This window comes from Silene latifolia, chromosome Y (assembly GCF_048544455.1).
Source record: "Silene latifolia isolate original U9 population chromosome Y, ASM4854445v1, whole genome shotgun sequence".
NCBI lineage: Eukaryota > Viridiplantae > Streptophyta > Magnoliopsida > Caryophyllales > Caryophyllaceae > Silene > Silene latifolia.
Window position 1 is genome coordinate 10,480,985 of NC_133538.1, and position 13,253 is coordinate 10,494,237.

General features: G+C 35.9%; 1 protein-coding gene across 1 annotated transcript; it reads right to left on the minus strand.

Annotated features, from left to right (window-relative positions):
* Nucleotides 1–1,421: 1,421 nt before the first annotated feature.
* LOC141634236 (uncharacterized) lies at nt 1,422–10,412 on the minus strand. Its single transcript, XM_074446469.1, has 6 exons — nt 8,430–10,412; nt 6,763–7,857; nt 5,633–5,942; nt 2,639–2,804; nt 2,410–2,515; nt 1,422–1,930 (listed from the first exon to the last, which is right to left on the minus strand). The coding sequence occupies exons 1-6, from the start codon at nt 8,612–8,614 to the stop codon at nt 1,738–1,740; spliced, it is 2,055 nt and encodes a 684-aa protein (XP_074302570.1). The 5' UTR covers nt 8,615–10,412; the 3' UTR covers nt 1,422–1,737.
* Between the last annotated feature and the right edge of the window lie 2,841 nt (nt 10,413–13,253).

The following is a 13,253-nucleotide window of genomic DNA, read 5'->3' on the forward strand; positions in this document are numbered from 1 at the left end:
CATGTACTCACGTGGAGTGTAGACAAATCAAATAAAATCTCTACTTCTCTAGTAACTATATTTTTCATCACAAAATCTCATTGAAGACGGGCACTATCCATCACAAACTTGTGACGGATACCGTTTTTTCTCTCAAAATGCCCATTGAGAGGTGAGTGGGAAGCACATGGAGGGTGCCCCACCTTATCCCCTCTCCTTTTTTGTGAGAGGTCACAAGCTTGTGACGGGATTAGCCCGTCACAAGCAAGACTAACTGATTTTTCATATACATCCTAAAGAATTTTAAATATTTTCTTCATCTATAAATAGCGTCAAAATGGCAAATGCGAGATTTAAATTTAAAAGCAAAACGTAAGAGTATTAGACATCTGAATATTTGATACACCCTTTTCCCCATTTTCTACATGTATCACAATGAGCCTTATATTTTAACACAAATTCTCATTGAAGACATGACATATCCGTCACAAGCTTGTGACGGATACCACTTTACCTCACAATGTACCCACTTTTTCTCTCTCTGCAACACTATTCATGTGGTCCCCTTTCTCCACTAACCCATTTTGTTACCATTTTATCTCACAAAATATCCGTCACAAATGGTAACCCGTCACAAGGGAGACCAATTGATATTTTAATGCTGACGAGGTTACACTTATCACATTTACATCTTATAAGTCGTTTTAAAGACAAAGTACTTGTCATAGACAAAATAAGATTTTCATTCTCCACAATTTTTTTTTTTGTGTAAAGGAAACCATACGAGCGAATTTAGTGCTGATGGGTTCCAATCATTCTCCACAGTATTAATTTGGTTTTTTTGTTCATTTTTATAGAAAACAAAAAAAATACGTATAATATTAAACAAATTTATGATCAAGAAACACTTAAAACAGCAATTATTTATGTAGCAAAATGCACCATTCAGAAGTTAATTACATATTGATGCGAGCAAAATTAAGTTGAGTATCGGCCAAATGCCATGCTGCACTGTATGTGCGACTCGTGCATAAGAAGCAACAAACAATACACAACTCTTTCTCAGATTTCGTTTTTTTTCATTCCCATACCTCCATCAACCATGTGTAAGGTTAATTAAATAAAAATAAAAATCATGGCACAATACCGTATTTTGAAAATATCTACTCCGTATCTGCTTGCAAAAAGGAGCACCTTGTGAAGATGAGATGCACAGCTTCGTGCCTTGCGTCTTTATCCTAATGTGCCCTTGTCGTCCATGTTCAGCTTCGTGCTTTTCAAAGCTAAGCATAACATTATTACATGTTGGAACTTCAAAAGAGATTACTTCATTTATACAGCTTTTCAAAGAAGAATGTTCCAAATGAAGTCCAGTGAATATCCAAGTTCTATAACCAGTCTAGTGCTGATCAGCTCCAAATGACGACCCACCACGACAAGATTGTTGACATTTCCAGTGCATTCAGTAGATTTCATACACCGAGCATCTGGGAAAGAGGGCATTAGAAATGCCATCTTCCCAATCCGATATACTTATAAATGTTCAATGCACACTACTTTACATCAAAACGGGGTTTAAGTAACCGTATATACATATCCTTAAATGTAACAGAGGAAAGATGAGCAGCTAAAAAAGGCTCGACATATAAACAAATGATTAAAATCTCTCTTTTTGTGGTTTTTCTTTTCCTTTAAAAATCGGAGTATTTGGCTATTCACTAGAATTGTATATTTCCAAAATATACAAAGAAAGTATGGTCAAAAAAGGAACTGAAGGACGGGTATGAATAAGATTATGATGGCACTAGCTATGCTCCTCTCCCATCTTATTCTATTGTATGAAATACACACGAACCACCTCAACAACGGGTGTGCCTGGCACATAGGACACTTCCCCTTGCCCTGAAGCAAAACATTCGCACAATTTGTACATGTGCACATATGCCCACATCTGCGATATTGGAGGAAACAAAGACGTGAGAAGAGCTTGAGACAGAAAAATAGTGCTCGAATGAGATTCAGCTTTCCATCATTACACAACATTACAACATTTTCTGGATGCCTAAAAGCTGCCTCTCCTAAGGCCTAAGGGGGGCCATGTGTGAAAAACGCAGATTACGAGTGACAAAATAAAAAATGCATTTACAAACTTCATAGCTCGATTGATAACTTGTCATATAAGAAACTGCATGCTGTTTAACAAATCATTTTGTCATTCCATCATACTACAAAGCCAATAAAATCTTGAATTTGGCTCCATTGGATGAAAGCAATATTTCAGTTATGGTGATTGCAAATTGATGTCAATGACACAAAATAGCCCGTTTGAGCTTGTGATTGGTAAAATCTGTCAACCATAGTGATTTACTATAATCCGTACTACTGAGTAAGCCATCTAAGAACTCAGATATTATGCTAATAAAACATTACCTGTACAACAAAGAGTCGATGTTGGTGCTAGAACATATGCAGCAGACGCCTTTTCTTACACTATCCCATTTGAAACTATCTTTAGGCAGTATGTTTTCAAGCGATTCTGTTAATAAATACAGTAAGAAATAAGGTACCAATTCAGAATCAGGCATTTGTATCAAGAAACAAAATCACAGATACCTAAAAAGTAGCACACTAACAAGGAATTTAAAACTTAAAAGCGTACCTGATGGGTTGTTTGATCGATTTAGAGCAGCTGAGACCTCCTGTCTTACTGATCGTTGCAGCTCAACTTGCATATCCATGCAAGCCTCTAACATCATCTGCATGTTATTCAGTCTTTGATGTAGCCTAGTCATGTCGATCCTCAAATCATTGATTAATTCCCATTTCTGAGCAGATACAGCAATAATCAGAAGCACAAACATTGAAACAAGACTGTCTCACAGGATTATTTTGTACGACTACTCTATCAATAAATATCAGTTTAATGAATGGGTAAATGGGTCTGTATCACACGTTTGCCCTCTGCTTGGATAAACATTGAAATCTGAGAAGTGAATGGGAGTGAAAGGAAGGGAAATGGAGACAGAAATTTCCCTCCAAAATTTCCTATGTTAAAAATTTTTGGAGATCAATCCCTAATAGCGATTATTTGGAAGAATTTGTTTTAGCTTGTATGATGAAAAATGGATCCTCCAAATCCTTCCAGTTCAAATTGCTAATAAAAAGTGGGATTTCGCCCCTTTCCCTTGATCTCTCCATCCAAACAAAAGATTTGTATGTGACCGTCTCTTGAGAGACTACCTCAATAAAAAAAATGTAAGCCTATTTAATGTTAAAGAAATATACGGTATATTCTAAGGTAAAGACATCATGTCCGAGCACGGTGATGCGTGCATTTTATATAGGTATTTCGTACTTTATTTGCACGCATTTCTATACATTTTGTGTGGTGTTTAGCTACAAATGTCCCCCGAATTGTCTACTTTGGTTTCTCTTGTATTATTTACAGGTATGAATCGGAAAGGAGCATAATCAAGCCTAAAACATGTCCCTATACATGCATTTAGGAGATGAGTTGAGTCGGAGCCTTAAGACTACTATTTTGAGATGCGCAAAGAAGTAAGTTAGCTAGGCGAGCAAAGGAAGAACTTCAAATTGCTAGTGCCTGCTTTGAAGAGCCATATCTCGAGTTCTACAACAGATTTTCAGGTGGTTCCAATTGGAGATGAAAGCTTGTCCTCTTAGCTTTCCAACGCCACCGGAAACGCCATGTTTGCCCAAGTAACGAAGAAATGGTGCGCGAATCAGGAATTGTGCGCTGGAAAGTACTCGATCGAGTACAATTGTGTTCGATCGACTTCTTTTTCTACTCGATCGAGTAGTGCCTATTTAATAAGTGTTCGATCGAGTACCTTCGATCGAGTACCTAAAGTACTCGATCGAGAGGTTTTAGCTTGGTTTTGCTCGATCGAGTGATATAAAAGTCCTCGATCGAGTATTTAGCTATTATACTCGGGATTTTTATCCTGTGACAGGTTTAGTTTTGTTAATTTTCACTTCCCTATATAAGGGAGTCATCATTAGGTCTAAACATCTTTTTTTTCTCTCTTTTTTCTCCCTTTTTGCAACCGGATACTGTTGAATGTTATTTTGCTCTTTCTTCCAGATCTGAACTCTTGTAATCTCTCTTCCCTTTTATTCTAAGTATTATTTCTCTTCCTTTAATCTTTATATTATGTTTACCATTTCTTTATCTCTCTCTCTATGGTTTTAATTACTATTATGCATAACTAATCTCTTAATGCTAGGATTAGGGTAGTCATGGTAGTATAGCAATGATGCGATAGTTGGTTTAGGAGAATTAATGTGAGAATTGCTTCATTAACAATTTTATTATAATCGTTTAGTTGAATGCATGCTTCTAAACCCGTTAATTTGGTTAAGTTCAATCCTAGATCGGAAGATTGGAATGAATAGACCTGTTATGAGCAATAGACTACACTAGTGAGGGCGGAAGCTAAGCTAGTTGTACTTTAGGGCGGATAGCGGACCGGAAGGACCTTTCCTTTACCCTTCTCACATTAGATCGATTGACCTACCTTTAGCTGACTTGTGAATCTATCATGATAACCCGACATCCTGGCATCTCTCTCTCTTTATTTTCTCTCTACCATTGCTTTTACTAGTTTAGTTCAAATATTCAAACACCCATCTTGTGACACCAGACGGACTAGAATTAACAAGTAGATAGTGACCGCCTCCCTGTGGAGATCGACCCTACTTACCGCTGACTTTTGTTAGTAGTACTTAGGTATTTATTTTTGGTACTGAAACGACGGTATCACACGGTGTTTCAAGGTCTACTTATAATTGCATATCTGTGTATGAAAGTGAATTAGGCCTAATTCTCACAATTTTCGAGGATAAAGTGCAAGTTATCATTGTGAAGAAAACGTATAAACAAGTAATCACAACTTCAGCAGAAACCAGAGCTCTCTTTTCCATTAATAATGTTGCAATAACTGTGTCAAGACATCTGGCATGATCTTAAGATCAATGGATCATTGCATCAGGAAGAAAATGAGCAAATCCATTGTCACAAATCTTTCAAAGGTAAAAACTTTAAGCAGAACAAGTAACAGATAAAAGATCACAGAAATCAGGACTCCCACTTTGACTATTCGGCAACACTCTAGATTAACTCGATCAAGCACATACATTAACAGTGATACAGTTTTCTGGTAAGATATACAACGCAGCATTGCTCTTTGTGAAAAAAGTACTCCGTAAATGAGTTATTTGTCATTCTAAGAGCTTTATAGGTGGCACCTCAAAAACAAAGATAAATGACACATTTAAGTGACCAGGAGAGCATATGAATAGTAGCAAAGAAAGTGACCAGGATATAAGTCCCTTCTGTACATCCCATTTATATCACCCCTTCGCGAATTTATTGATAAAACACATTTAAGCATTACTTTTTACAATATACTACGGAGTATACTTCGTAAAATAGCAACTTTTAAAAAATATACTACGAAAAAATGTTGCTTAATAAATCAAAGTTGACATATATCAAATCATATCTATAAATTGGACAATAGTGGTCAGAGACTCGAAGTTTAAATCAGTAGAACACCAAAGCCGCCAAAGTCAAATGGGACAATCACAATATAAATTGGACGATTTAAATAGTTAAGAGTAATCCACTTACAGTTCCAGACTGCTGATGTATGTTTCGTCTCGCCCAATTGGTTTGATGCAACCCCCATCCCCAGTCTGCCTGAGGTAGTGGTGGAGGTCGTGGAGGAAGTCTGGGTTCATTTCCATTTGCGTGCGAGTCATGTGGTTCAGACTCTTCCCGTTCTGTGTGCAACAGTTCTTGATTTCTTGACACAAAAGGAGGTAAAATTTCATGATGTTCCCAGTCATCAGGAGCATCAGTTTGCCTATCCACATAAGACTGTATTAGCCGGTCTAGGTTCTCTCGAAAATCACTGTCAAGAAGACTTGAAACTCTTCTCCTAAAATAGAAACATGTCCAATAGTCAGTGCCTCGTGAGAGACACAACAAGAAGCTGACGTCACGGTACAATAATGAAAAGAAAAAAATAGGAGGAAACAAAAACACGATATATAGTTAATATACAAATAAAGAATCATTTATTAAAAATAATGTTTTAAAAATTAAAAGATTATCAAAATGGGGTTAAATTAAAACTAGTTAACGAAATAGGGGGTCCACATAGGATCGGATCTTATAAAGCTGGGGAAAGGAAACGCCATGGCGGATGGCATGTTCAATACTGGTGAATATTTATTTTCCTATTGTATGCTATATTCAGTATATGGTGTTAGTAGTAGACACTCAAATTCTGGTGACAAAGTGATTTCAGCCTACTCTTTAGATGGAGAGACGCGAGATCGATTCCCCCTGCTGTAGAATTTTTTTCACAGAAGTTATTTTAGTACATCTGAAACTAAAAAACTCGTTGGGGACGCCTGGGGTTCGAACTCGAGACCTTTAGGAAAAGTAGAGTGATACAACCAACTTCACCAACATACCGGAATGAAATAAAATCTTGTCAAACTAAAATGAATCAAATTTCATGGGTTAGTGTAAAAAATAGAGCACACCATCCCAAGTGGCGTGTACCGCCACGCACACGGGCGTGTGTTACCTTTCCTCGGCTTCGGAAAATCTGATCATACATGGACCTTATTTCGCTAAGTATGTTTAAGTCGACCTCATTTTACTAACTTTTTATTTTAAAAAATATTCACAAAAAAGGGGGTTTTGTATGGATTAAGTGTGCAAAAACCAGCAAGAGCAAGGACAAACACCTGTTGACAAGCTCCCTAAGCTCTATGTGGTATACGTTCACATCATCAGAGAAATAATATGTATCAACAACCCTGTCAGAAGCCAATCCAGAACCAGAAACCATTCCCAGCCAATCTCTTCCAGTTTCCAGAGAATGGTTCTCATCCCAGTACTCGTCTTGGTCAATCTGTTCTACACTTTCATCTTCAAGTGCTTCGTGAGATTGAACTTCAACTTCACCTGCCCAGCGGGGTCTGTCTGTTTCTGCTTGATTATCTCTCCATTGGTCAGATAAGGGACTACATTCCCATACACTCTCAAACTCCGAAACTCCTTGCCAGTCCAACTCTGGCACATTCAAGTCATGATCATTGAGATTTCCTGATATATCGAGCTGATCATCCACCGCATTATGCACGTCAGCTTCTTCCCTAACAGAGAAATCTTCATGGTCTATTTCATGTCCACTTCCAGGAGATTCTTGGGCATTTATATCTAAAACTTCATCATTGGAAGAACCATTGGAATTGACACTGGTGGATGTCTCTGGTCTACTCTCCACAATGTTGTTGGTGTCACACTCAAGCCTACCTTCAACGTGGGTGCCCAACTGGTGAGAATCCGTTTCTTCATTGCTGCAGTTTCTTACAGTGTTGCATGGTTCGGTGTTAGATTTGTATCTTGGAGGAGATTCAAGATCATAGAATGCTGCTGGGTTTAAATTTAAAGCACCCTGACTATGTAGTTTGTGAACGGCATCCATTCCAGTGCCGACAGTTCGGTTCGAAGATTGGACCACCGAACCCGGAACCATGCAACCATGCTGAGTCGGATGATTCAAATCAGCTGATGGACCAATACCAGGGTCCACACTTGGTAGGGCTGTTGATGGAGTGACATCGACGGCACCAAGAGGAGATGTTTCGTCATGAGAAACATTAAGCACATCAGCAGTAGGATCATTTAGATCTGGAGCACCGTCGAGGATCTCACTAGCGCAGTTAGCCTGGCTTCCATCATCTCTAAAAGCATCGGAATCATTGTCAGAGGAACCGTCAGATACGTCACTTGCTTGCACATGAAGGTTGTTGTCCAATCTCGACATGAAACCTTCCCTGCAATGAACGCAAGGGATTAACACTAATGGCTTATACTTTACACTGAGAACTGAAACTGCACTGATTATGAAAATAATAACAGAAACAAGATTACCCATGTGCCTCAAGGACTCCTGAAATTGTCATATATGGGGGTCAGACGTATGCAGCCTTAGCCTTGAGTTAGCAAGACAAAGAGGTTGTGTCCAAATGACTCAAAATGAAAATTGCCTCGAGAAATAGCATCGAACTACTACTACTACTTCACCATGAAACTATGAAAGAAGAGTACTAAAGATGACATTAGGATAAATTAGAATGATTAAGACATATTTCTCTGAGGTTGAGAATTGAATTCCAGCATAGTGGAGTTTCGGTTTGCCTCCACAAAAGGTATGAAATGTAATTGACACGTTTATTATCAAAGATTTCAAAAGAATTCAGAGTTCTCAAATAGGTCTAGAGGAGACAGACCTCACTTGTCATTTGTTAATACAAGTTATGTTACTCACAAACTATTATTGTCAACAAAATATTATTCTGTAATACTAAAACCCTTAGGATGGATGCACAATGAACTACACTTCTACCTGAATACGCCCACGGTGAGCAAAGCCACTAACTGGCCGAGTCCCCACCAAACACTGAAGCTCGTCCCGTCGTTCCTGTTCCTTCTTAACCAGTAAATCAAGAAGAGCCTGTCTACCACATAATCTGCGAATCTGCCTCCGACTGTTTTCAGGTTGACGTTCATCATGATTAGAAACTTGTCCATTATGGAAATGTTCAATCTGAGATGCAATCCCAGTAACCTGGTCTCCTCTACTGCCAGCGCATGCTTCCCTTTGCTGACTAGTCAAATGAACCCAATCCCTCACAACTCGGACCCTCTCCCGATCATTATCACCAAACCGTTGACTCCTTGAACCTCTATTAATGTGAGCAACATGACGAGTCCCAGAATTTCCGCCATTGATCATCCACTCCCAGAAAATTTTCCTAACTCTCTCTCTTTCGACTTCTCCTAAGTCACGAGAATGCCTAGAAGTCATGCTCCTACGGTCCTCCTGCTCGTTGACATGGCCCAATTGACTCTTGAAATTGATAACAGACCCATTTTCACTCTCACTTGAATCCTCCTGGCTACCTCTTACTTCACCTTCTCGAAAGCTAGACAAGTCATCATTTCCTTCTTGAGGCACCCTTGACCTCCCTCTCTCACGGCTTGAATTCCTAGTACGCTCATCCTCAAGTTCCCTCCACATCCGAAGAATTGAGGACGCGCGGGTGCTTCTAATCCTTTGATTTCCACGCCGTCCTGATGCTGATGATAAAGACTCCACGTGAATGGTTGAGTCAAGTATTGGAACATTTGGCAACCCTGCTATTGCCATATATCTACTTCAACCTAGCAATGCCTCAACTTCAAACAAAATAAAAAAATAACCCAACTCAACAATAATTTACCATTCAACCCCCTCTCTGATATATCAAACAAACAACCGAATCAAAAAATCACCAACAGTGCACACCCTTAATTAAAAAAACTCAGTCACACTATCGTTTTAATTTTCGAATGATCGGATTATTAGACCTGCTCAGCAAATTCAAATGCCTTCAATTAATCATAAGCATCGCCGATATCAAATTTGACTATAAATCACCTATAAAAACATGTTACTGAGCATCAACCCTTGAAAAAAAAATCAATTGACAAAACTTCCACAAAAAAAGTGCTTAAAATTCAAAACTCTACCTCCTTCAATCAATAAAACCCAGAAATTTCAACCCAAATACCATCAACCACTCACTCATATAAGCATGACCCATTTTTAAACCTCGACCAATAAAACAAAATCACCACAAAAAACCCAGAAACAAATTTCAAAATTAAGCCATTTCCCAATTCCAATACTCAAACTTTGTGAAAAATAATAAAGAGATGAAAAATCCACAAAAAAATATAGGCATAACAGAAGAATGTTAATTTCAGTAATATAATACTCCCTCTTATTCACTATTTTCTTCCCTATTTCCTTAAACGGATTATTAGGTTTTCTTCCTCTTTCTGGAAAACTTTTACTCTTATTTTATTCATTCCTCTCTCCTATCACCAAACCCTACCCAACTCACAATTCCTTATTTAATTCTTATTTATTTATTCCTCTCTCCTATCACCCAACCCCACCCAACTCACAATTTCTTATTTAATTCCTATTTATTCATTCATCTCTCTTATCACTAAACCCCATTCAACTCACACAATTCATACTTTATTCTCCTTCTAAAATCTTGTGCCCACAATAAAGGGGAACAAAATGGAGAATATGAGGAAGTATGAACAATAAGAATGGTAGTCAAAATGATAGCATAGATCCTGAAGGCACAACCATAATATTTAATTACAACCATATAAATCTATCTATCTATCTATCTATCTATCTATCTATCTATCTATCTATCTATGTCTATATAAAATAATAAAACAATAACCATAACATATTTTTTTTCCCTCCAAAACCTCACTTCCACATTTAAGATAGATTTTAGGATTTCTTAAAAATAGGCCCACTAACTAAATACTCAATATATAAAATTTATTTTATATTGTTAGCATAACATTTATATCACCATATTTTATTGTTATTTTTACTAATTTCTCTATATTATAAGGTCTCCATAATATCATAATTAGTTTATTTAAATTTTTCAAGCATCATGTTTTTTACTCAATTAGACAATATTGTTTAACAATGCAATTTAGATGATCGTTAGTCTCAAATCATTCCTTTTACGTTTTTAAACCAGTGTGAATAGCTATTTGTTAAAGTTTTCACTCATGTTGAAGTGTTCATAACTTTCAATCTAACTATCTATACTAATTAATAAAACAATAACAATTGCCATAGTATTTTCTTGATTAATTTTTTTTACTATGAACTTAATGTTTTGTTGCCGATCTTCGATTATCATGTTATTATAGCATCTCCCCTTTTCTTGCAAAAGTAAAATGAATAATCTAACAACTAACAAATTGGATTTGAGAAGCGTTGGGTAAATGTCTTTAGAGAAGGTCTCACAATAAATTTATTATGAGCTTATTTTATAATCTATATAAAATAATAAAACAATAACCATAACATATTTTTTTTCCCTCCAAAACCTCACTTCCACATTTAACATAGATTTTAGGATTCCTTAAAAATAGGCCAACTATGTAATCCCCTATAAAATCTAGTGCAAAACAGTGGCGGAAACACTGTCGAATGGGATTAAATACACAAAGATAAAAGTTCTAACTGTTATAAATTGAGAATGTATAAAATTCTCAAGGATAAAATTAAATGGTTAAGTCTAAACAAATACCACTTTTATAAAAAGGGCGAAAATAAAATTCCTCAAAAGTGTTAAAACTAAAAACCATAAAAGAAAGCAGAAAACAGAGTAGGATCTCGCAAACTACTCGCTAGCTCACACAGAGAATCCCAAAAAAGCTAATACCATGTCATGTTATAAACATAATAACAATCGAAATGGGGAGTAACTGACGTTCTCCCACCATATCACATGATATAAATGTTACAGATGCAAATAATATATCAAAGTAATTGAAATGTTATAAAACATAAGTAACAAAATATGATTACCAAATCACGTTAACCAACGTCTTTGCATGCTTAAAAGCAAAATTCCTCAAATGATAGAATGGAAATAATATAGTTCAAAGCTAGATATTCACTTTAGCTATACTCCTTGACACCGAAAGATCTTACACTAGTTTCGGGAACTCGGTGTCACGCAAAGGTGACCAACTCCAAGTTCGCTCACTAGACAACAAGCTATAATAGGACACGTCTTACCACGCAGGTCACGCGAAGTCCTAGTCTAAGTACATGTACATGACTCTACGACAATCTGTACCGCCCGCAGGATACCCAATCTTATAGCCGTATAAGAACCCGTATGCCTTAGTTTATTATTCTTTGCCTTTACTTTCATTATTCCAAACTTAAAAGTATTCCAAGTGATATAGTATATTATTCAAATGGTTCGTAAGTGAACTACACCTTTATTTTCTTCGAATTAGAAAACTTAAACTTAAAACCAAAAGTATAAAATTTATTTAAGGACTTTAAATAAATTAAGTTACTGAAATCAAACTTTAAAGACCATCCTTTGACTTAAGGTACTTTAGTAAAGACTTATTACTTAGGCTTTAATGAGACGGAGTTCTACATTAGTTTATAAAACTGAACAGCAGTATTGTAAACTTCATAATTAATTATAGAAAAATCGAAATGACGCAAGGCCAATTTTCCTGGTTTCCTGTAGCTTTTAGCTACAACTTTCATTTTTTGACAAACGTTAAATTACGAAAGTATCAGGGGTCTAAAAATTCATTTCTAAAAACTGTCAGAAAACGTCACCCATAATGTTTCAGTTCATAAATCCACTTTTAGAAAACATTTTAAGGCAAGGCATAATTTTAAACATAATTAAACATGATAAATCTTCATTGAGAAAAAGATTAGCTACTGTATCAAAAGCAAAATATCTTTTAAAAAATGAATCTTTGAGAGAAGTCAGAAACGCGTTTTACAGACGAGCTGTTCACAAATAATTTATTCTGACCAAACCGTAAGTCTAAATCTTATGAAAATTTTTATACAGACTCTACACTTTAAAATAACAGGAGTCTATTCTTTACACTTTTGCAAATTCGAAATAAAAACAGGTGATATGAATTTTACAAACAGACGAACATGTTTGACAGATTTAACAACGGTTTTCATCAAACTTGTAAAATACACCATAAATCGAAAATAATGATTGAAGACCTACAAATTTATACACAACTTAATACTCCATGTCTCTGCCATATACTAAAATATTGTAAATTTAAAATTTTATTTAGTATTTTTAACATAATTAAAACCGAACAGAAACGCTATAATCGCAGAAACTGCGTCAATACTTTAAATTACGAAATAAATACTAAAACTCCAAAATAATTACCACAAAAATTCATGGCATCTTAAAATCAACTATTAATTCCAGAAAAATAATTTACATCTGTTTAAATTATAAAAACGAAATATTAAAACCCTAATATCAAAACAATCGATTTGATCATAAAACTTGTAAATCAACCAAAATAAATTCCTATTGACAAAATAAAATTTATACATAGTCAAAATAGATTATGGATATCAAGAGATCAGAAAGTAAAGGTTTCAAAAATCATATGTATCAATAAATCTTTATAAAACCACAAAAAAGCAATAATACATACAACTACAACAATTAATCAATGCAATACCGAGTAACGTCGTAGTTACCTTGTTACGAATCCGAATCCACATATGCTAGCCTTCAATATCTCCTCTACAAATCCTTAGAAAAAGATGAACGGA

Bases quoted from the DNA above. Each gene is read 5' to 3' on its own strand.
- LOC141634236 (XM_074446469.1), bottom strand. From the start codon at position 8,614: ATGGACAAGTTTCTAATCATGATGAACGTCAACCTGAAAACAGTCGGA. The intron at 7,858-8,429 runs GTAGAAGTGTAG...CGTTCATTGCAG, and splicing joins CTCACCGTGGGCGTATTCAG to GGAAGGTTTCATGTCGAGAT. The intron at 1,931-2,409 runs GTAATGTTTTAT...CCAATATCGCAG, and splicing joins ATCGACTCTTTGTTGTACAG to ATGTGGGCATATGTGCACAT.